This window comes from Ambystoma mexicanum, chromosome 9 (assembly GCF_040938575.1).
Source record: "Ambystoma mexicanum isolate Mex_15411 chromosome 9, UKY_AmexF1_1, whole genome shotgun sequence".
NCBI lineage: Eukaryota > Metazoa > Chordata > Amphibia > Caudata > Ambystomatidae > Ambystoma > Ambystoma mexicanum.
This window is the reverse complement of record NC_090931.1, coordinates 260172832-260196991: the sequence shown is the minus strand read 5'-3', so window position 1 is coordinate 260196991 and position 24160 is coordinate 260172832. Positions and strand designations below refer to the sequence as shown.

At 47.0% G+C, this 24160-nt stretch overlaps 1 protein-coding gene across 4 annotated transcripts in view; it reads right to left on the bottom strand.

Annotated features, from left to right (window-relative positions):
- The window catches only part of SGSM2 (small G protein signaling modulator 2), a 1574436-nt gene that overhangs the window by 690041 nt on the left and 860235 nt on the right, over nt 1-24160 (bottom strand). For all 4 annotated transcript variants that reach the window (XM_069614582.1, XM_069614584.1, XM_069614583.1 and 1 more), the window contains exon 7: nt 14547-14681. In XM_069614582.1, coding sequence (XP_069470683.1) covers nt 14547-14681 — 135 coding nt within the window. The remainder of the gene's footprint in view (nt 1-14546; nt 14682-24160) is intronic.

Below are 24160 nucleotides of genomic sequence, written 5' to 3'. Positions count from 1 at the left end.
ATAATGGATAATAGTACATTAGCATGGGGATCTTTCCTGTCTCACAGCAGGGTTCTATACATGCAACAGTACAACCACAGAGTACTAGTATATTATTATAGTGAAGGTACCTGTGCCTCAGCTTTGAGGTGATCAAAAAGAGATAGGGGGTTCCAATGTGTTGCTGTAGAAATGACTGCTGTACCAGACCATAGGGATGAATACAAAGAACTAGGGGGAGGGTGCTAGAACATTAGATTATGAAGGCTCTTGAACAATATAAGTTGATATTCACAAGGGGCTCATGTAAACTGGCACAGGGATGCTTTCTGTATCATACAGTAGTTGGAGGCTCTGCGCAATGAGCGGGGGAGGAGCAAGTAAGATAGCATATTGATAGTTCTTGCATTTTAGCAAAGGCTTCTAACAAAGTCTTCTCTTAAACCTAAGTGCCATAGTCTTCAATGGTACTACACATTGAACGCTACGTGCCAGCATCATGTGTTTTGATGGCCAATTGTGAACTGACCAATTCATCATACAACTTTTACGTAAAAACCTAGTCACATGCTGCTGCAATCTCAAAATACAGGACGGTCTTCTGTGTATCAAGAACAACACCTTGCATCAAACCATTACTACTGCAAAATGCCTAAGGTGAAGGTCAACCGTATTCATAAAGATCCTGAACAACAAGGCTCACAAGGAGGAGTTGGTCTGTACTACAACCCTTATGAGTGATAACGATGCAATGCCCTCAACCACTCTGCAGGCTACAAGCAGTGACCAGCATTAGATAAAGAATTTCATTTGTGCAGACAAAACTAGACATTTCTCAAGTGTCAGCAGATCATCCAGAAGAAATGGCCTCACTGGCATCAGACAACCCCAAGAGGAAGCAGAGGTGTCTGATGAATGACTTGACCAAGACTTGGTAGGCGATAGTGTTTGAGGTTTGCTGAATTGTGAAATCATCATTGACAGCATCAGTACAGAGGTAGTAACTGACTCTATTGCCACCATCACTCTAGTAATGAAGGCACAATCTGTAACAAGTTCCAGAGTTGAAGTCGGACCAAGTCTTACATGGAGTCGGAAGAATTCAGTGACGTATCAATTCAACAAGTTTGGTTGTTTTAGGCAGAAGTCCAATTCAATTCAAGGGGGGGTCATTACGACCAGGGCGCAAAGGGATACCGGGCACCGGTAATGACACCGCTGCCGGTAATCCCTTTGCGCCCTACTCTGAAATCCTTCCTTAATGCCTGGTTTTAGCAGGCGTTAAGGACGGGACCCGCAAAGGGACTTCAGAGCTAATAACGGTACCGTAACTTACGGTACCGTTATTAGTACCCTCCCCACTCCCATTGAGCCCTATGGGGGCTCAAGTGGGAATTGGGATTGACATTTTCAATGGGGATTTACCGGTCCCGCAAAGGTCGGACTAGACCGGTAAATCCCCATTGAACCAGGGCGGACACGGTACCGGTAATGGTGCTAGTTATGGCGCTAATAGCGCCATGACTAGCACCAACCTCGGAATGAGGCCCCAGGTCTAAGTGGCCAAGAAAGGACCAGAAGTGTTTGAATGTTTCAAACAAGACAAGCTGGGAATCAAGCTGGGACCTTCTGCTCCACAAAAAGTCATGACAATTGACATTTCACACCTTTAGGTCATCCTTCAATATCCTTCCCAGGTATTTGGAAGTACCTTAGGCGAGCTAAAAGGCATTCAGCACAGGATCAAAATTAAGCTATGTAAAATACCTATCAGACTCAAGCCTCAATATCTTCCAGTGGCTGTAAGAGAATGACCTACAATTCTGCCAGAAATGTTCAAGCAGAAGATAATGGGGACGATTGATTTCTGCTTATTGCTGTCACCAGTAATAGTGGCAAGGAAGGGCAAGGGCACAGTGAGACTCTGCATCAACCTCCTCAGCATCAACAGGGATATCTGGGTGGATTGCTACCACCTGCCAAAGTTATAAGACATGATTCCCACCCTACATGGAGTGAAATATTTTTGTATTTTGGATTTTAGATCCAATTATCACTTGGTCAGTTTTCATGCAGATTCGTGCCACTATACACTTTGTGTGAGACAGCTGAAGGGGCTTTCCATTTCTTGAGGGTGCTGTTCATCTTGGCCTCTGCCACAGTGGTCTTCTAATGCATAACAAGCCTGCTATTCAAGGAACTCAAAAGAAAAATACATTCCCAAGTGGACATTTTGTTCTGGGAAATTATGGAGCAAGAGCATAATGTCACATGCTGAAAGAACAATGGTATAACCTGAAACAAGAAAAAAGGAACTTCTGCCACCTGGGGCATGAAACCTACAGAAATAGGATAAACGCCAACCCACTCAGTCATCGGGCAGAAAAGATTGGCCACATCATGAGAGCAAGGAATAGTAAATCAGCTTTCTGTGTCCATTTGAGTACTTCGACACGTTCATTCAGGACTTTGCGAACATTGTGGAGTGATGAGGGCATTGCTCCAGAAGGTAAGGAAACAATTACTGGTGTGCTTACTCTACAAGTTTAGATACCTCACCGGGGATGCAAGATCCTAAGGCCTAGAGCCAAACCTTAATCAGAACCATCAGGGCACAAAGAGTAGCCCAGCCTTTCCCCTGTGGACAAAGACACTATTCTATGCCTCATAAGAGCCAAATGACACCATTCTGTGATTGAAAAAGGAGCACATATGCGCACATGGTCAGTGAAACAGTTCTGCAGTTACCTTTAAAGTACCAAGCTTACCTTACTTACTGTCCACAATCATTTGATGAACTTGTTAGACAGTTAAGGTTCAGGGAAAGCTTTGGGCAGCCTGTCACTGACATCTAAACTACATGAATATGAATTAACTATGGCAGATAGTCCTAGTGGCACAATGTTCAGGTTGATTTTATTTTAATGTCACTGATAAGCTAACACCTATCGTTCAAAAAGGACCAAGCGAGAGATGTATACATCATGCTGTTCAAAGTTTACGGGGAGAGCACTGATGTTGCAGTGACCAGGAACAAGTGGGAGCATCAGTATGCATCGGCTAACAAGCTGACCGCGATACGGAGGTACAGTCGGGAGTGGTGGCCACAGAATAAATGTGTACTGATCCTACGTTACCGCTTCGTGAAGGTAGCTCATGTCATCTAGTTGGGAAATGGATATGTGGTTAGGATATATGCTTGATTCTGCCTGTGTCTCTGTGCAACAACTTGATCAAAGTAGCACGCCAGGGAAAGGTGGCAATCTTGTAGGCATCTAATAGCCAGGAATGGACAGCAATGGAAGGATGTGTTTGCGGTGTCAGTATATGCAAAACTCCTGCTTACCTGTGAGGTTTATTAGTGCTAGTTAACAGGTGTGAGACGAACTAGAAAAATGCAAAGTAAAATGTCAACAGCAACAGGATGATTCCTCCTTGGGTTCTACAGTTCAGGGCTTCTAAATCCCAGTCCTGGTTCCCTCCCTGGTGTAGGTGATACATTAACAGATAATCAGAGCCCTGGCTGTTTTGAGTGTCTCCCACACTTCTTTTATGTCTCCTCGGTTGGTAGATTTGTATCCTCTATGTCTCTTTTTCTCAGTTTTGGGGATACCTCTTTTACTGGGGTTCAGTGCCCATGTTTACTCACACACTGCGCCTAAATAGGGGTAAAACCTGGGTCAGGGTAGTGATTGAAAGAAACACTAGAGCGTCCCTAGAGCACTTCTCTGGCTCAACGTCTTGGCTTTTTTCCACCAAAGCCTTGTTCTCACCTTCCTCCTCAACGGTCTACATGTCATACCTATGAGTATCTCCCCTGCACCCCCTTTCTTTTCCCCACCATGTGTTCTCTCCACTAGTACTTTTTCAGCACTTTTCCAATTGCTTGTACCTCCCTTCATCCCAGGCTCACCCTTGGCACGTGTCGGTTTGCTTCCTGCTGATGCTTGTTCAATTATCTCTGTATCAATGATTTCTTATCAGCAGCTTCCACCTCTTTTAGAGTCTCCTCTCCACTTGACTCCTGAATACAGTCTCAATCTTTGAGGTGCCTGCAAACTCCTCCATGTTCTCATCCCTGCTTTCCTCCTTAGTTTTCTTTCCAACCTTCTCCTGTGCCTCCCTCACTCCTTTTGGATTGTTCCTCTTTCTCACTCTCTAATATCTCCTCCAACCTCCTCCTTGTGTCCCTTCTAACCTCCTTCACTACGCTTTGGTGTTTTCTGCCTCATCCTCCTGAATATTTCACCCAACTCCTCTTTTTTTTCTCCCTCCTTCCTAGTGAACTCCCTTTCATCCTCCAGGTAGCTCCTCCAACCTCCTCGGCTTTGACTTCCTCTTCAACCAACTCTCCTTGCTGCCTTCCAACTTCCCCTCTGATGGTCCTTCCAAACTCCTGCTCAAGTCTCTCTTCTCCTTCCTCAGTCTATCTCCCTGCAAGCAGTACTCACCATGCCCCTTGCAACACTGTTCTCTGCTCCCCCTCAACTGCATCCTCTTTCCGTTTCCAGCAAATCCTGTTTGGAGGAATTTTCCGAACTACCGCTGTGTGGCAGTTCTGAGAGATGAACCTAGCGTATGAGAAATAACTTTTCACACTTGGTTTTACCAAACTTTCTCTGGATACCATGCCCTGAGACGTGAAGCTGAGTTAGGAGATCAGGGGTCTGTTATGTGTCCACCAACACTTAGAGCTAGCCAAGTAATAGAGGTCAACACAGATATATAAAAATACTCTGTTCATTAGGCACAAAACACATGCAGGTAAAACCTAAGAATACTATACTTACACTATATACACGTATGTATTCAGCAAGTAGCCCCAAAGTGAGACTGCACATCGGTTTACACCAGTAAACAGTCATAAACAGCAAACAAGATGATGAATGACAGAAACTGTAACAAGTAAAGTTGTGAGAGAAAAACTTACCTAAACAATGTAAAACAATCTGGGTCTAGAATGTACTTCCCCCCTTAGCACTCTCAATCAGAGATACTGGCCAATATCCACTGGTGAGAACAAAAGTGTTAAGCCATCACATAGCTTATCCACTAACATATATTCATGGAATAATATGTGCATCTGTTTTGGTGTCAACGTCCCAATCCCTACAGTTCACACAGAATCTCAAATCCTGAGAACCTGCTTTGGAAACCAGGATGAAAGGACTTGACCATGGACTAAAAGACAATTAAATAACCCTTAGGTCTAACATGTTTTTCGCCTCAGACTTCATGTCAAACCTAATCTTGTCTGGCATCCTATAGCGCCTACCTTTTGTAGGCACCCTATCTCCAATGTCAGAGTCATGCTGGCGCTGAGGTGTTAGCCCTGGAGTCAGTGAGAACAGACAAGCAAACTACCTAAGCAATGATACCCATACCTCTAGTGACAGCTGAGAAGAGATTTTCCCTCCATCTCTGGAGCTATTTGAATGGGTTACTACGGAACAGATCAGGAAGAAGTTCACTTTACTCATCCTACCTCTCTGAAACCAAACGTGGGACTTCCACTTGAACTCTTGGCATGACAGTATTCAATCTATTCATGTGAAAGACTCTTGGAGCCTCTTTGGGATTGCCCAAGTCAACTAAATAATTAACCTGAGTATTTCAACAACCTTTAAGGAGAAAAGGTGATCATTGAGGATATCTGGCAATACCAATTATTGACCAAAGCTTGACCTGCCTGTAACTTTTAATTTGCTTTGGCGTCATAAGAGCACCCTTTTTCTAAGGTCTAACAAATAGTCAACCTAATTTGTGGTCGGTTAGGGAAAGTTGATTTCGCAGCCTTCCTTTACCAGGGCCAAAGTTTCCCTGACAGGATGACCAAAAAGGAGCTCAACGGGGCAGAAGAAAAAACCCCTTTGGGGTACCTCCCTCTGATCAAATTAAATGAAGGCATGACAAGAGGAGATACACTCTCCTCTTTAGGAGGTGTTCCCAAGCATACATCATACTCTTTGGGGTCTGGTTAAATCTTTCAACAGTCCATTTGTCTGTGGATGGAAGATGGAAGAAAACCTATAGGAGACTCCACACTCCTTCCTCATAGCGTGCATACAGTTAAACATGAGGTTGGTCCTGATACCAGACACACATTTCTTAGAGAATCCAACTGTGGTAAGAATACCAAGCAAGACCTTCAGCACAGACTTTGCAACCACTGTTCTAAGGGGGATGGCTTCAGAATATGATCAACTACCATCAATGTAAACATTGCCTAAAGATGCAGGAGGGTCAAGGAGACCTACAATGACAATCCCTGCCTATTAAAAGGAATCCCTACCACAGGGAGAGGCACCAAAAGTGTCTGGATCTTTGCACCCACTTTTCCAGATAGCTAACAGATCCTACAATGGCCTTCTATTCGGACACGTGTCTTGGGCTCATGGAAATACACAAATAACCCTACTTAGTCTTCTTGGTTCCTAGATGACCAGCATGGGGAGCCTTTTGAGCCAATTGCAGTAGGAAGGGTCTCACAGACCGGGGAACCACCATCCTCCTATGATCACCATCTGTGGACTCTATGGTTTCTCTATATCTCACTTTCACAATAGATCCTATGTTTCATAGGGGGCTCCCCTTCTAATTCGGAACTGCCCTGTATTACCAGCCCTTCAAGAGAGTGACACTCCATTTGACCTTTACCATGGTCCTCCCTCGATGGCCTACCCCCTGCAGGTAAATGTTGCAGCTCTGCTTGGTATCCAGGGTTCAGGACCTCAGTGATCACCTCACATCCTCTTCTTTAGGAGCAGAAGTTGGGTCAGGCACCTCCACAATAGTTGGAGGTGTCTCAGGGGTAGAAGGCTTCTTCCCCCTTTTGGCATTGGGTGTGCTTTGGCTTAGGTGTTGCTTTGGACTTGGCTAATGCAGCAGCTTTCTGTTTGAAACCTTGTTCCATAGCATGGGTCTGCAGTGTCACCCACAAGCCTTAAGTCCTTAAAGTGATTTCCTAACAGAACCTTCAGTGGGACTTCTGAACACTCACAGGTATTTTCATTCACCCCCATCTACTAAGAGGACTGCAGGCAGAAGTGGGGACATTGGAGGAGGGCTACCAGCCAGTTGAATAGGCCGCAGTGACAACTCGTAAGCTTCTCTGCATCCACCACGGCGGAATCTACCACTGTTCTTGTGGCCCCATTCTCTCAGATGCCAGTGGGTTCATGGCATCAATGACCTTGAAGTAGGATTTAGAATGATCAGGGATGGCGGTCTAAGTGTCAGCTACCTGTTGCTCCCACTGCCAAAGGGCCACAAGCACAACTTCAGCACTGACACCTCTGGGTGTAGAATCTGACGAGAAGGATGCCTCTGTGAGAAGGCTTCCCTCTTTCTGAGAGAATGCCAGGTTCTGCCTTCTCTCTTTGGATTCTTGGCTCCATTAGGCAACATCTAGAATGAATCCAGATCCTTTCCTCTTATCCAAATTCCAGGGTGGGGGTTACCACAACCTTCCAATACGAAGGATCTGCATAATTCAAACAGGTAGTGGTTGTCCAATCATAGCCAGTCAGCTACCAAACCAGTGCCCAGCAACAGACATGCACTAGGAGAAATGTGGTTTGGGAGCCGAAAGTCGTCCCAATCCCAGCTTCAACCCGTTCCCCTCACGCAAAGTACTGACCAGGAATCCAAGGCTGGATCCCGTAAAAACGTACAGGCCCTTATTTGGAGGCTTCCCACCTAAGAGGGCAGAAAGATGGCTGAACGGATGACAGCCAAAGGACAAGCCTAAAAACACACGCAGCAGCCATTTTGAGAATATGGTACTTAAAATGGCATTATCGCAGTAACAAAGACAGTACCGTGCACCAGAAGAGGTTGTAGAACACGGTTGCCTTAGGCACATTATAAAAGCATAAGAAATGTTGCTTGAGAAAAAGGACAAGGGACTCAAAATGTTCCCCTAACACTCCACTTAAGGTGGTGTGTGTCAGAAAGTGAACCCATAGGAAAACACATATACAAGAAAAACCCTTCCTGCGCTGGGATCCTTGCAGCCAGGATACCAAAATAAAGGCAGATGTGACAGGAGTTCCATGGAAATTAATGGAAAGAAAGTGCAAAAAAGGAAATATTTCCCGAAGACTATGCAACTCGCTTGCCAACTCCTTGTGCCCACCGCCATTTCAAACTTCCTGTTCCTCTTATAAGAGCCTAGTAATTCTAATGTGCCTTTGTCCCAGTGCATGGAAACAAGGACATGACGGTTTCAGGCTTTTCCACTGTCTTGGATGTCATGCGTGATGTGACGTCTCAGCGCCACTATCGTGCATGCGTGGGCCTCGTTCTCGGCCATGCATGCGCAGTTACAATAAACCGCGCCTGTGCGGCAGTTCGCGCCGGGACGCGCAGAGACCAGCAGCGCGTCCCGTGTCTCCTTGTGTGTGTATGCGAGTGGGGCCGTATGATTGCCCGACAGTTCCCCGAGACCCTGGGGACTACATAACAACTGGCGACGAGGGGGAACGATCGCCACGGCAACGTTGTGCACGTACGCACTGCAGCTGCGAGAGAGAGCGATCGGCAGTGCTCTTGTGTCGCAGCGTGACACGGACCCGACGCGGATGATCCCATGATACACGTGCAGCGGTAGCGGCCTGAACAGTTGCTCGTGCGCCGCTGTACAGCTAATTAGCTCAATTTTTGGAACGTTGGTTGTCCCCCAGCACACGGGGATGATTTTTTTCTTCTCTTTCCCCTCTGGAACACTGACGCCTCCTGGAAAGAAAGACGAGAAGAGACACAGTGGGCAACCATCTGGCAGCAGGTTCAAGAACCCCAAGTAAGGTTTGCGGCCTCTATACCACCAGGAGGTGCCTGTGCGACCTGTAATCATGGCGGAAAGCGATGGGGAGGAAGGAACTGCGGCAGGTACAGTCATGCCACAACAAGGGTCTCTGCTGCCAATGCAAGAGTTTGATGTGTCTGGCCCCCCATCCAAGTTGGGGCCTAGGTGGTTGCTGTGGATTAAGAAACTTGAGATGTACTTTAATGCAACTGGCATCACCGATGATAATGCGAAGAGGGCTACGCTGCTATACTCTGCGGGGTTGGATGTCTTACGTATCTTCGAATCATGCAACCTGCAGGTGGTGACGTACAATACTGTCAAAACTGCACTGGAGAACCACTTCATTCCTCTCTCAAATGTTGACTACGAGAGGTTCCTGTTTTGTGGTGAGAAGCAGAGAGAAGGAGAATCCCTTGATCAGTTCTGCGCCAGGTTGAGGTTGATGGCTACCACGTGTTGGTGGGACAATGACGAGTTAATGATAAGGAACCAACTCATCCAAGGCTGCAACTCCGGAAAATTAAGAAGGCAAGTGCTAAGGGAACCGGGGTGGACTCTGCTGCAGATCCTAGATAGTGGCAGAATATATGAGCTGGCGGAGGTGAGAGGTGCCAAGATGGATGCTGCAAGGCACCCAAGCACGCCCGAAGATGCATTTGCCATAAGTAGACGGCCCGGAACAAAGGACAAGTGGGGACAAAAAAGTCAAGAGACTCGTCATCCTCCCGAGTCGGGGTCGATGTGTCCGGCTTGCGGGTACGACCTGCCCCATGCAGAGGAATGCTCGGCCGTGTCGAGGTCGTACGGCCGGTGCGGCAAGCCAGGGCACTACGCCCGGATGTGTCGCGCTCCGGTTCCCATTCCGGTGCCGAGAGGCCCTGCACGAAGCAGGAGCAGTGGGACCAGAAGACTAAGGAGCATTGCGGCACTGGAACAAGAACTACAGCGACTGCAGCTGGCCGAAGAGGAGGAGGATGAGGACGAAGAAGAGGTGTTCTTCATCTCAAACCTGGCCTCTGTGGCTAAGAGGAAAAGACAACCCAAATGCATGGTGGACATTCAAGGGGTGCCGACACAGGTCCTGATTGATACAAGCGCATCAGTATGTGTGTTGGCTGAGGACCACTATCAGAAGTTGCCAGGTCCTCCCCCACTGGACAGTTCGGCAGCAAAGATATTCACTTTTGGTGGGGATGCCCCACTGCCTATCAAAGGGGTGTTTATCACGCCAGTCGCGAAGGGTGACAGGGTCATCAGAGCGCGAGTCTTTGTCACTGACGTGAGTCCACATTCGTTGCTCAGCTGTGCCGCGTCTGAAGCCCTCGATTTGGTGCATTTTGCATGGGAGGTGTATCAAGTTGACATTGTGGGTTTACTCGACAAGTATGCGGACATATTTGAAGGGGTCGGGAAGTTGAAAGCGCCCCCGATAAGGCTACACATCGACGACACTATTAGACCAGTGGCCCTCAAGCATAGGAGAATCCCGTTTCATCTCCGGGAGAAGGTTGAGGAAGAACTGAGGTCGCTCATCAGCATGGATATAATTGAAAGGGTGGAGGGGCCCACACCCTGGGTATCGCCTATAGTGGTCGCTCCCAAACCTAAGCAGCCAGACGCGGTTGGATCTGTGTTGATATGAGCCTCCCCAATGCGGCGATTAAGAGGGAGAGACACTTAACACCGACACTTGATGACATTGTGGGGGAACTCCAAGGGGCATGTGTGTTCTCAAAGCTGGATCTACGAGCCGGCTATCACCAATTGGAACTTCACCCGGACTCCAGATTTATTACGACCTTCACCACACACGAAGGCCTCTACCAATTTAAGCGACTAAGCTTTGGCATCTCATCGGCGGCTGAAGTCTTTCAGAACACTATAAGGGGGGCACTGGCCGGCCTTCCAGGCGTTATAAACATGAGTGATGACATTTTAGTGTTCGCAGATTCTGAGGCGGAGCACCTGAGAAGGTTGGAAGGTACGTTAAGGAGGTTGAAAGAACTGGGTCTCACTTTACATCGCCAGAAATGCAAATTTTTCAAAGACCGGATAGGATTCTTCGGTTTCATTTTTCAGGCTGCAGGTGTGTCACCAAACCCGGCAAAAGGAGGCTGCAGCACCACAATCCCCCACGGAAGTAAGGAGCTTCCTAGGAATGGTGACTTATTGTGGGCGGTTCATCAGGGGGTTAGCGTCGATGGCGGAGCCTCTCAGGGCTCTGACACGAAATGACGCAGTATGGAAATGGGAATCCCGAGAACAAGAGGCGTTTCAGGCCCTCAAGAATGCTTTGTCAGACACAGACACCATGGCGTACTTCAACCCGGCTGTGGAGTCGGAAGTGGTGGTAGACGCCAGCCCCGTGGGTGTAGGTGCGGTGTTGCTGCAACCTGATGAGCGTGGCGAGATGAGACCCATTGCCTACGCCAGCAAAGCGCTGTCCAATACTGAGATGAGATATTCTCAGATCGAAAGGGAAGCACTGGCCATCCTATGGGGCTGTCGGCACTTCCGCCTGTACATTTTGGGCAAGCCAGTCGTGGTGGTCACTGACCACAAGCCTTTGCTGCCAATACTGGCGGGAGCATCATCAAAGCCGCCGCCCCGGATCGAGAGGTGGATGCTGGCTCTAATGGAATATGGGGTGAAGCTTGTGTATAGGCCCGGAACCAAGAACCCCGCAGACTATTTGTCGCGTCACCCGAACAAAGAGAATGCCGAAGTGGAAAATGGAGAAGTGGACTGTAAGGGTCTGCTGTGTCAAGTGGTAGAAAATGCACTTCCCATGGCGCTCTCGAGGCTCACCGTAGCGACGGAGTCCTCTAATGATGAAGTCTTCCGCATCATCAAGGCAGCAGTGAGGAGCGGGGACTGGAGAGAAGTGCTACGGAACAACTCAAGGCGCCAGGAGGAAGCACAGAAGGACTTACAGGCGCACTGGAGGGTGAGAGATGAGTTGTCGATTTCCGAGGATGGACTGCTTCTCAGGGGACAGCAAATCGTCATTCCGAGGGAACTAAGGAGGCGCGTGCTGGAGCACATTGGACACCAGGGCGTCGTCAAGACGAAGGCCAGGTTAAGGCCAAAAGTCTGGTTTCCTGATCTAGAAGGGAGAGTGGAAAGCTTTGTAAAGAGGTGTCTGGCCTGCCAGGCGGCAACACCGGTTGACAAAGCACCACCCATCAGTTCGATGGAGCGCAGTGAAAAGCCATGGGGTACGGTCCATGTGGATTTTGGGTCGACGGGCCGTGGACGATACTTTTTGGTGGCTGTCGACCAATGGTCACGGTACCCGGAAGTAGAGGTGGTTGAATCGACGGGGACTGAGTTCACCACGGAGGCATTGGACAAGATGTTCGCGGCACATGGATTCCCGGAGATCATCTGCTCGGACAATGGGCCACCGTTCACCGGCAGCCAGTTTGCGCAGTATCTACGAGAAAGGGGAATAAAACACAGGAGAGTCTCCCCGCTATGGCCGCGAGCCAATGGCGAAGCCGAAAGGATGATGAGAACGCTCAACAAGGTAACGCGGATCTCGGCCAGCAGGGGTGAGGATCTGGTCCAAAGAGTGGTGGAATTCCTTCGAGTGTATCGCTCAACCCCCCATCAATCCACAGGGGTTGCCCCGGCTGAGGCGCTCTTCGGGCGGTGCCCGAGAGGGATGCTTCCAGAAATGGAAGACAGGATGCCGGGGGTCATAGACAACGATAAAGTTAGTGAGGACTGAGCGGTGCGCAACCAGAAGGAGAGTGAACGTAGAGGACTGCAAGAAAAAGAAGTAAGAGTTGGAGATTCTGTACTAGTAAAGAATACACATCCAGAAGGAAAGTTCTCCCTATCGTTTGAACCACGCCCATGGACAGTGACTCACGTGAAGGGCACGATGGTGACCGCAGCCAGTGAACGGGGTACCGTTACCCGAAATAGATCTTTTTTCAAGAAAGTGGATGTCCCGGCAGAACCGCAGGTAGCGAATGACCCTTCGTGTCAGGAAGGAACATCAGAGGATCAGGGCGGCGTCCCCTCATCGGATCCCGGCCCCAGAATGGAGGCTGACCGGGTTTTGCCAACGGTCACATCGAGATATCCGGTGCGTGGGAGTCGGAGGCTTCCAGCTCATCTGAAAGACTATGTCATGGACTCAGGGGACTGAGCGAGGGGTGAGTTACGTTTGGGGTCACCGGCTCACCATAGTTTGTTACGGTTATGTTCTATTGTAACGTGTTATACACCAAAGTTTTGTTTTGTTCTGTTGTTGGGAAAAAGAAGGGATGTGGCGTCTCAGTGCCACTATCGCGCATGCGTGGGCCTCGTTCTCGGCCACGCATGCGCAGTTACAATAAACCGCGCCCGTGCGGCAGTTCGCGCCGGGACGCGCAGAGACCAGCAGCGCGTCCCGTGTCTCCTTGTGTGTGTATGCGAGTGGGGCCGTATGATTGTCCGACAGTTCCCCGAGACCCTGGGGACTACATAACACGTGTTTTCCGGATGCCACCAAGTGGACTGCCCTTGTGCTCTCTCATCCACACTGACAGCAGCCATACTTGCTCTGCACAAGATGCCATTGGCACAGCACCACTGATTTCTTCAGTTACCTTAAGACCTTCAGATGGGGCCTTCAGACGGATGTGATCACTGCACTGCTAACAATCCGGGCATAGAAAATGCCATCTACAAAAACGGCCAGGCGCAGTGATCACACCGATCACCTATTCCCTTGTCCCCATACCCGCTTACCATTTTCATATCTATTTCCCTTCCGGCGGCTCACTTCTGACTTGGCTCTATCCCTCCAACCTCAGTTCCCTCCCACTTACGTGGGTCGGGGCCGGTGCCACAGGGTCCATTTTATTTTTGTTCTTGTCCCCCGCTTTCCATGTAATGGAAACGGGGGACACCTCCGCAACCCCTGCTCCCATTGATCGGTGTAACGGGAGTCGGTTTTTTGCTAGCGGCCGATTGTGCCATGAATGCGCATTCAGCATTTTATTGTCGACATTTTAGTACGATACCCTTCAAACTAGGCTACCCCTGGAAGCCTCACTAGGAAAGAACCTGTGCCTTATCGGGCCTGCACATGAGTGGGATATCAGGCCCCGCCTCATTTGAATGTGATGCAAGTGAGGTGGTAGTACCAGTGCTGGGTTCACACTGACATAGATTGCCCATGTATTTGCAAGACTATCTTCTGGACTATAGTTTAAGGTACTTTCCTTAGCCCTAGACAGTTTAAAGGGGAGGTATTCTGAGTGCTCTTGTGTGAGTGCTGCCTGCATGGGTGCGGAGTGACTGGCTACAGAGTGCGACTCTGTTGTGATTAGGGGAGGAATGTGTGATGTGTGCATGAAATGAATGCGAGGGTAGAGCGGGTAACAATTACTGAAGAGCGAGTGACTGGAGAACGGGCAGCCGCACTGCACCCTCTGCTACCTCTACGGAAGTCTCCTCATACACCTCAGTACCAGACCCTCAGCTTCTCTATCTCCACAGTTGTGCATGATGAACCAGGAGGACCAGACACAATACATCTGGTTCATGTGCCACAGCAGGGCATGGGGCTTGGTAACCTAGACTAACCATGGTTTATGAGAGTCTTGATCTGAAGCCTTTCTATAAGATCAATGTGTACAGAGGGGTAACCAGCTGGTTCTGATGTACATATGCAGTTTTCAACCATCTTCTTTATTGATGAGCACTAAGAAATTCACCTTAACCCTGTATATCGCCCTGCAGTTCATATGGAGCTACTCACTGGTTGAACAAGCACATTATTTTTGCCATAAAGCAGGTGAGTCTTCGAGTTTTGGTGCAGCGACTCCACGTACTCTCTCGCCGAGGCAGCAAATTTATCTTCTGATGAGCTGCCACTGGACTGTCGTTTCTTTATCTGTAAGATACAAGGACACTCTGTTATAGTTACCTGACACATTAATTACATATGAATTCCTTATTTTTGGCTGATGCATGTAGAATTACCATGTAATAAACTAAGCCAGTGCCAGGATGAGGACCTAGAAGAAAGATGTTGAAGGAACATGAATCTGTCTACACTGCTCTTACATCCTGCGTCGTATGTCTCCGGCCTTTCAATAATGGCTGTTGAAGTGCTGTCCTTGCCACATCTCAGTATCGCCCTCCTGCCTCCTTAGACACAGACTTCCAATTTCCATGAGCAATCCTCAGTTAATGCTTTCGTAAGTGCTTCGTAAATCCTTCGGCAAGAGCCAGGAAATCCTCCTAAGTCACCCAGGCAGCTGGTAACCAAATGTGGTTCAATACCTCCCTTCATACATAATACGGCAATTTGGTGGATAAACGAATGTTTTTCTTCAAGCAATGTAGACATCCATTAGTCTGAACACGGGGGGGGGGGTTAGGGGGTGGAGGAGGTATCACCACTAAATAGCTCTGCTAACAACCCACAACTTTGCGCAGAAAATAGGAGTGAGACCCCTAGCACACCACAATGCATGACACTGGCAGGAATACGTGCCAGAGGGGGCCAAGACTGAGGGGGCACGATAAAGTATCGCCACTAACCAACAGTACTAGAAAAACTCATCCCTCTGCTTACACCTCTCAAACTCTAAACACAAACATACCTCTACAGCACAACAAACCGCACGCACTTCACTACAACGCAACAACAAAACGAACCACACATAGCCTTGCACAACAGCACATTACAACTACTGACCAGAAATTCACACCTACGCTCAGCGAATGGTGTAAACCGAACTGAAGCTGCCAACAGCACATCACAGCTCTCTTGTGCTTTTCCCCCGGCTCAATTCACCTAACTTACCCCTCACACTCTACCTTCTTGCTTTTCAGATCCGCCAGAGTGCCAGGGAACCATTCAGCTGGTGATAGTGCACGGTATACATTTCCTTTAACATAACATTTCATAATACACACACTTACAATCCAGACATTCCCATAGTCATGCATTGCAACCACTATCCAGATAGCTGTTCACATGCCCACAAATACAGAGAATGCATGGCCAAAGAAATAAACATGCAAACACAATCCTGATAACTTCTTTCATGCAGTCACCTGCCTGGTTCTGGGGACCGGCACTATGGTGACTAATGGTGGCCTGGTGCCACGAAGAGCCAATGAATGTTGAGCCCGGCAGCAGTATCGGGAAGATCCCTGTGTCACCCCCATCCCCATCACATTGTAGGGGGCAATTACAGTGGCACTACAAAGGCCAAACTTGGGGTCTCTATTTTTTCCACCCGACTATCTCAGTACTGAAGGGCAGTTCTAAAAGCGCTACCCATTCCTAAACCCATGTAAGATCTAATAGGGTAAAACTGATGCATCGCTGCCAACCGAGACAGCCTGAAGCTCTCCCTGGGCAGACCCAATACTTCAACATAGGACATATGCTCCCTTTAAGGGAAACTATTTCTCTACCCTTGACTACTGTAGCACGTTTTTTGATACTACCGTAGCTTCAACAAGTACATTAAAAGACTTACAGCATCCACAGTGAACTCTGCTGTTATGTGGATACAATGTTGTTAGTTTGCAACTTCCTGAATCCTGAGAGTTAAGTATGGGAAGAGAAGTTTCAGAGGCTTTGTTGCTGGGCAAGAGATTCCCATGTCTATGATACAATTTTACGATTACCCTACACAGTCAATAATTAAAAAGTGTTCTAAAAGCTTACATGCTGTGTTTCCAGAACCTGAACTGCATGTTGGAAACAATGAAGGGCTCAGCACAGAACAGGCAGCAACCGGGCGGGTCAGGGGAGAAATCATAGGTTAGTCCAGTCCTTTAACCCCAAACCACACTGTGGGATAGCAGTCAATGTCAGCCCACGCCCAATCACAGGCCCCATGTGGAGACACTCACCGCAAGACCCATTCAGTGGAGGAGGGTACAAACTATAAAAGCACTAAGTCCCAGTCAGACAGGAGACAGAAGCGTGTTCGAAGGAGGGGAAGCTGGGGAGATGAAGGAGAGCAGAGAGATGGTAGGATTGGAAACCATCAGGAGTAGGTGTGGCAGGTAAGCAGGTCAAGGAGTAGGTGGTGGCATCAAAGGATAAGAGTGAACAGGAGCAAGAGGCCAACGAAGAGGTGGTAACAACTGAAGATCAGGTCATAACCACTGAGTAGGAGGTGGTAGCCAAGGAGAAGATGATAACAACAGAAGGTAGGAGAGAGCAGGAGGATATGGTCAGAGTGAAATAAAAAAGTAAAGCCAGTAATACAATCAGGAGAAGGACTGGCAGAAGGAAGGTATAGCATCAGGATAAGACAGTGCAAGATAGGGAGAGGTGATGAAACCCAATGAGACAAAGGTGACGGCAACATCATCGAATGGAAGTGATACTGAGTAGGTCATATCATAACATCAGGGGGAGAGGTCGATGCAGCAGAGAGGGAAGGAAGAGCACCCAGAGGAGGATGTGGCAGGAAAGGTAATAGTAAAGGTGTTACAGATAAGGCTGGAGCTGTAGCATCTGGAGGGGAGAGGAAATCTGACATAAGAACACAATGTGGCGAGGAAGGTACACAGAAGGGGACAGAGAACGAACACCTGTTTAACAAGAGCAGACAGATTCTAGCAGGCCTGTTTGGTCATAGGAAGTACCAGACGGTGCGAGGAGGAACAAGCCTGTGAGAACATAGAGGTGAGGAGAAGGAACCCAGGAAGAAACTCAGCCATATTCTAGAGATCCCACTTTAGCTCTTCCTACCATTTAGGTCTACTGACACGCATGCTTATGAGACTTTACAACAAAGTGAGTCTTGGAGTGCAGGGCCTTGGGCAATCTCCATCTAGTTCAGACCAAGAAGAAGGGTTTGGTCACCCTAAAGCAAGTGACACCAGAAAGGGACAACCCTGTTTAAATGGTATAAACTGGGACAAATTCTTCTGATGCCGGGAAGGCCAAGCTTCCTGCAGAAGAGACACTTTGAAAGAGGAAGTTACAGAGGAGGAAGAGACGCAATCACAATAAGGAGGAAACCATCCTGAGCTTTATTGTGGTTGGGAAGATCCTATTTTCATTTGAGTTGCCCATTCTTGTAACTTATCCCTTAATAAATATAGTGAATGTTAATAAATGGTCTTGGCGTTCTTCTAGGACGCAGGCGGAACCCTGTGACAGTGCAAACATGCCAACTGATATGCATCACCTATCCACAATCGCACACACATAATGACCAACCAGTTTACAAGGTAACATCTGCTGTGCAGATGTACAAGGATTGTTGCGACAGAATTGTGTGATTCTGACCTAGAGATTTTGTAATAACAATCATTGAACTGTGTAAAAAGTTGTGTAGAAATGTAAAAAGCCATTCAGGTGTGAATGTCTGCTATTGATGGTGCCTCTGATTGTAAGATCTTGTTCCGTGACTTTGATGGAGATTAGTCAATGCATGCATGCAACGTTGTTTATTGGAAATGGAAGGACTTAAAAGGGCTCATCTGCATCTTTTGAATGAACAGAATCATCAACAACGAGAGTATGTTTTGTCCCTGCTTTGTATATGTGTTTGCAATATTTCTTTTTCCCTCAGGATCTTTCAGTTTAAAGCAATGGATGACAACTTGTGCTTCATTTGTGCCAGGGCTGTCAGGTTCTCAGCCCCGGAACTTATTTTGAAACTTGGACTGAGCCCTGGCACACCTGGCAATGTTGTTTGGCATTCTGGTTCAGCTCCCAGTGCAGACTTGATCCCAGGTCATCCCTTGCCAATTAACAGAATCTGACACAAATCAGAATGCTTCTGATGGGTACATCACATACAAAGTATTGACTTGTTGCATGAGTTTTCTCTTATGAGAATCTAAATTATATAGCTTTTTAATAAAGTTGAAAACATTTTTTAAAATGCGGCATGTCACACAAGTTTTGCACATTTCTCCAAGCTTGCTTGCTATGGTTACTTGCATAGCGGCTTCCAGAGCTGGATAGGCCACACAGGCAATTCGGCCATGGGCCGAATAAAAAACAAGTTACAATGGGCTGGTCTGAATACCTTAGAATTGGTCCATTTCTGTCCAAGTTATGTATTTTAACATTAGAGTTTTCTTCTGTGTGTGCGCTCTTTGCTCTGTGTAGCCACAGCAGGTTGCCTAGCAATTTAGCAGAGCTGAAACTCCTGGTCTGTTCATTTTCAATCCTGCCAAACTTTACTGAGACACTTGTCTCTGTCCTTGGAGTGCACGATGCTAAATGTAAGTTAGAAAAAGAGATGCACTCTGCCCCTACCTGTCACCCTGGCTGTTAGACCTAGCCCGGGCTGCTGCTGGCTGGCGATCTCCTTTATTTGGGGCTGGCACAGAGGGAAACTAAAGGTGAGTTACAAAAAAATATAGTGTTTATATAGGTGCTTCCAATTAGTATGCAGTTTGTGTGCGAGTGATTCGGTGTGCTGGTGTGAGCATTTGTGTATGTGCTACATATGTCTGTGAGAGAGTGACTGAGTGCCTTGTAAGCATTGCTTTTCCAAACAGTGTGAGCGGTGAGTTATTCTGCTGGTGTAGCCTTGTATTATTATGTGGGCTGGCCAACTCGAAGGACTCTAGAGTGGCTGGCCCACTGTGTGCGACTTTACTGTGCTGTCCCTGATCGGAGAGACCTGTGCAATGTGACACTGTGCCCAGGGGAACAAGCCACCGAAGGCTTGTTCTTTCTCTTATGGTACAGTTAAGCATGCAGGCGCACACACACTTTAACTAACAGGAAAACATAGATCAGCTTACAGGAGAACACATGATTTGCTCCACCATTTGTTTGGGGGTGTTGAGGGTTATATTAGGAAGGAAAAGTGAAATGGTGCTCTGCCATCATTTTTGGCAAAAAACCAAGGAGCCCACATCAATAAGAGAGCATGGGCCTGTATATGTGAAAGCCCCTGGACCAGCAGGCTCTGCTCCTGGTTCCATTTCTGGGGCCTAGACATAACTGCAACATGTTTAGCAGCCATCTTTGTTACCGGTTTAAATATTTAGGACTGGGTATTATGTGTTTGTGTAATCACTCACACACATGGATTGCTAGTGTTTCACTGAGCAGTGAGAAGTAAATTGTACCAGTGCATGTCGTAGCCTCAGAAGGATAAAAGGCTAGTTTGGTACTGTTTTGTTACATGTGACCCTGAAAGCGAAAAGAGAGCCCAGTAGCAAGTAATTAACACACTGAGCAATATCACTGAAAGGTCGAACGTACACATAGGCAAAGAGATGGATACTGTGTGCACCACTAATCTGTGTCAGTGAACTTCTTATGGGGGGGAAAGTGGTCCATGTTTCAAGGCAGGCAGGCCCACGTTATGGTCTCTATGAAGAATGGAAGATGACTTGATGGGGTGACTGGCCTTAAAGGCCAATCAGGCTGTGGAAGAGTGTGTTGCTTGAAATGAGATGGGCTCTGCCCCTTCTACCCTATTGAGTGTTCCCTCAACTTCTCTATAGATCAGTCCACCTCTCAGTGGAGGGACTGCAGGGCTGGACGGGGTCTAGCTCGCAAGCCTAAACATGTCCATGATAATTATCTGTAATGCGTTTGTAGCTCATAACACACTGAATCATGGGGTGTTGAACAACAGTGTCCTCTCCCCTTGGCATGTCGACAGCTAAACGGGTGGATTATTTAATCGAGCACCATCTATTAAGCTCAGCCCTTAAAAAGCTGTAGAACTTTATAGGACACACAATTTTGTGGCCACAAAAACTCCCATTTACTAAACGCCCCCTTTAGAATTCTATATGAAGGACCTAAAGTCACAATTTCCAATCCCATCAGGGCCCGCCTCTGCTATTCATCCTTCAAAGGTTGATTAAATGTGTGGTGTTAAATTGGGTAATTGAACCTATTATAGTGCTTAGAAGAGGGAGGAATCACCTATTTATCCGAGGCCTTCCCACATACGTAAGGCTGAAAGACTGCACTGTTGATATCATTCTAAGCAGTCTGCAGTTGTGTAATCATTTCCGCAAGTGTTCTTGTTAGTCTAATTTTATACCGTTATAAACATATTGCTGATATTTTTAAGCAGATTGATATTAAATTTACCAAGTTCACAAATATTTATGCTGAATCCGTTTTTAACTTCCTGATTGTTACATGCACACAGTTGTTTCCCTTGTCGACATTTAACTTCGGATTGCAGTATGAAACACAACACAGATGTGTTTTAACTGCCTTTTACTAGTTTTATGCATATGGATTTTCCTTTGTGCTCTAGCCTCCTTTCAGTGTGCATCATGCATGCTTTGCACTACACATTACTGTAGATATTTCTTCTATAGCGTGTGATTGACACTGTTCTGTAAATTAGTTTTATTTAACACTATTTTCTAGGCACGGCCTGAAAAGACAAACATGCAAAATCCCTTACATGTTGCTTTAAATGAGAAGATACAGAGTTGTAATCTACTGTGAAATTGCAAAGGGTGAAACCAGAAAAGCTGGGCTCAAATCCCATCTCGCAACTATACCAAATGATGTGATCCTGGTCAAATTACTTTATCTCGCTGCACGCACTGTGCTTTATTTTCACTAGCTGCTAAAACTGTGAGCATCTTGAGGTGGTTTTCGTTAGGCGATCACCACATAATCAGCCTCACTCATTCAGTTTAACACATTGCAGTGTTGCTCCAGAAAATCACTAGTTATAGATAGCAGCACACAGACTGAATTGCTTTTCAGCCCACTGACGACAACTTCACCTGTGCTGATGAGCCATGGTTCCCTTAAAGAAAAGTCAGATAAATGATGGACTATTGCAATGTTTGGTGAGCCGTGGGGTGGCAGGTCCTCTGTGGCCTTAGTCTACACAAGAGAACATAAATAAGTGAAACTTATGTTGCTTCCTGTGGCAGATGGGATTGCTGTAATTGAGTTTTGTTCTGCTCGTTCATTTGTGTGTCAAAATGTTGTAGGACGAGGTACAGAATTTGGGACCAGGGAACCTGGTTGACAATGCCAACTTCCCGACATTAGTAAAGTTGCGTCACCAAGGGCAAGTCATTTAGGGCGACTTATCTGGCAAAATGGAGCGTGCCTAAAACAGTAGTTACTATATGCTTTCTTAAATACTTAAAAACAGGACTATTCAGTTTTGCCTTATGTTTTGGGATGGTTGAAATCTCAGTGTACTGTTATGCACATATCTCCTCAATTCCTTGCATGATGGCTTATACAAAGCAAGATTTCTAAACCTAACACTGGCCAAACTTAATGTGATGCTTCCGGTCTGGGCTGCCCTTTTGTCTAAAACCAGCCCAGATCCTAGTCATGGTATATATGTGGTACGTCAGTTCACTTTTCAAGGCAAAATGGAAGAGCCAATAACTTGTTTTTATGATTTACAGATTTCAAGCACTAGGACAAGCGCCAGGGTCCACCTGACATCCATAATATTCTGGCGCCTTAATATGACCATCCCCATTATAGTTATAATAACATGGTGTTGTTTCGTTATGTAGCGCCTCGAGCAGACCCCCTTCTGCTTCTAAGCGCTGTTATAACAGGTGTTGTTATTTCCAGGTTGCGAATGGCACTTTGATGGTATAGTCAATGATGATAGACAAATGACTTATGGCACCAATGTTTTGGGGCTCTCACTTGTCCCTGTTCAGGAAGCTATGTCTAAGATCTGCGAATTTTCCCCAAGTTATGGACCCTTTGGGCAGATTCCAATATGGGGAGAGTGTCACCCTGGGCCACCACACACACACGCGAAGAGCACATCTGCCCACATCCAGGGGCCATTTTAAAACGTGTAATGTGAAAAACGCTTAATCTTGTTTTTTGTGCCAAATTGTACCAAAACATCAATCATTTACCCAGAAACTCATAGCATGTTTTCTACTTCTGAGCTTTCTCTGTATTTATGTTTAGGAAGTAAGACACATATAACATGCAGAGTTTGTGGGAACATTATGCATGTTTTGCAGAATTCGACATTACACAATGCATGGTGGACCCTAGCACAGAAGGTGAAGCAGTACACCCATTCTGCAGGTAAGCAACTTGCAGGCCATCTCTGATCACTGATCATCACACTGTCTGCATTCAGCAGCCAGATCCTTGGTTGCTCTGCTCATCAGGCAGGTGTCATGATGATCAGCGTCCATGCATTGTTTGTGTTTTGGTGTTGGAACTAGTTTTTCTTTTGGTAGCCACCAGTAGTATGTAGAGCTCAGCCGAACACAATAATACCCATAATTAATGATTCTGGAGCAGGGAAGTTTACCTGCCATGCTACACGCAGCTGTTTTGGTGTCGGTTGCAGCAGCATAATAAAGTAAAAACCTGTACCCCACCCCAATCATCTCTAAAGTGTGCAGTGTTGCCCCCTCCTAGGATTTGCAGCCATTGCTGCACTCTAAAGTGCATGGATGGATGGCCGTGCCTGCGACCGTCGTCCACAGACGTGGTGCAAGTTATACATACCTTAAGCTCGGATGGAGTTAATCTTTGATGTCACTTTCCTAAGGTCCAACACGATTACCTGGTCATGCCAGATGAGGACTACCTAGATTGAGAGCCTGAGCAGCGGGAGGGGGCACAGGGGAGGTTTATCACAGTGTGCCGCTGCGAACGCTGCCAGGATCCTTGGAGGTTTGGGGGGTTAGGTGTGTTGTGGGGTTTGGGCCAGTGTTTCTGTGTGCGTATCTCAGTACACAAACGCAATGTCGGAGTCTCTTAAAGGGTTCGGAATTGCTGGGGGCTACTCCCCTCCTGATTCTAGCCTAGGAGATCCTGGTAAGCTTGAAACCAACAGCTACCCCCGGCCAAACTGATCCGTATAAACATGCAAAGTGAAATGAACTTAAGTATTTGAGAATGTTACTAAAGAAAAATTCAAACACATCTGGTACACATTTAAACATAATGGACATACATAATGGGCAAAAAGTTTAAGTGTGCATCTCACGTGGAAGTTCAATCCGCAGTGCGCTGGGTACTCTATTCTGGATCCCCATTGGTAGCTACTGCCTACTGGGTGTTTCCCAACACCTAGGAGAAGCTCTTATAAAATTTACAAAGGGAAGCCAAGGTACTGCATCCTAAACAGTAAGTGCATGTCACCACAAACGGTCACACACAGGCAAAGGCAGGCAGTCTTCATTGAGCTCCACACTGGCAAAGCATTACACAGCGCATGACCTGACAGCATATCACAACCACAACTCTTTGCAAACATGCATTGCTAACGTCAGCATGTTGTGGTGTTTTCAGTGCACAAAAATGAGGGGACGTGGGATACTGGATTTCATGTGCATACATTTGAAAACCTCACCACTTGTAAAAATGGAGCAAGGAGGTTCTTGGGTCTATGAGGTGGATGGGAAGGCTAAGATTAATCACATTTATCAGGAGCA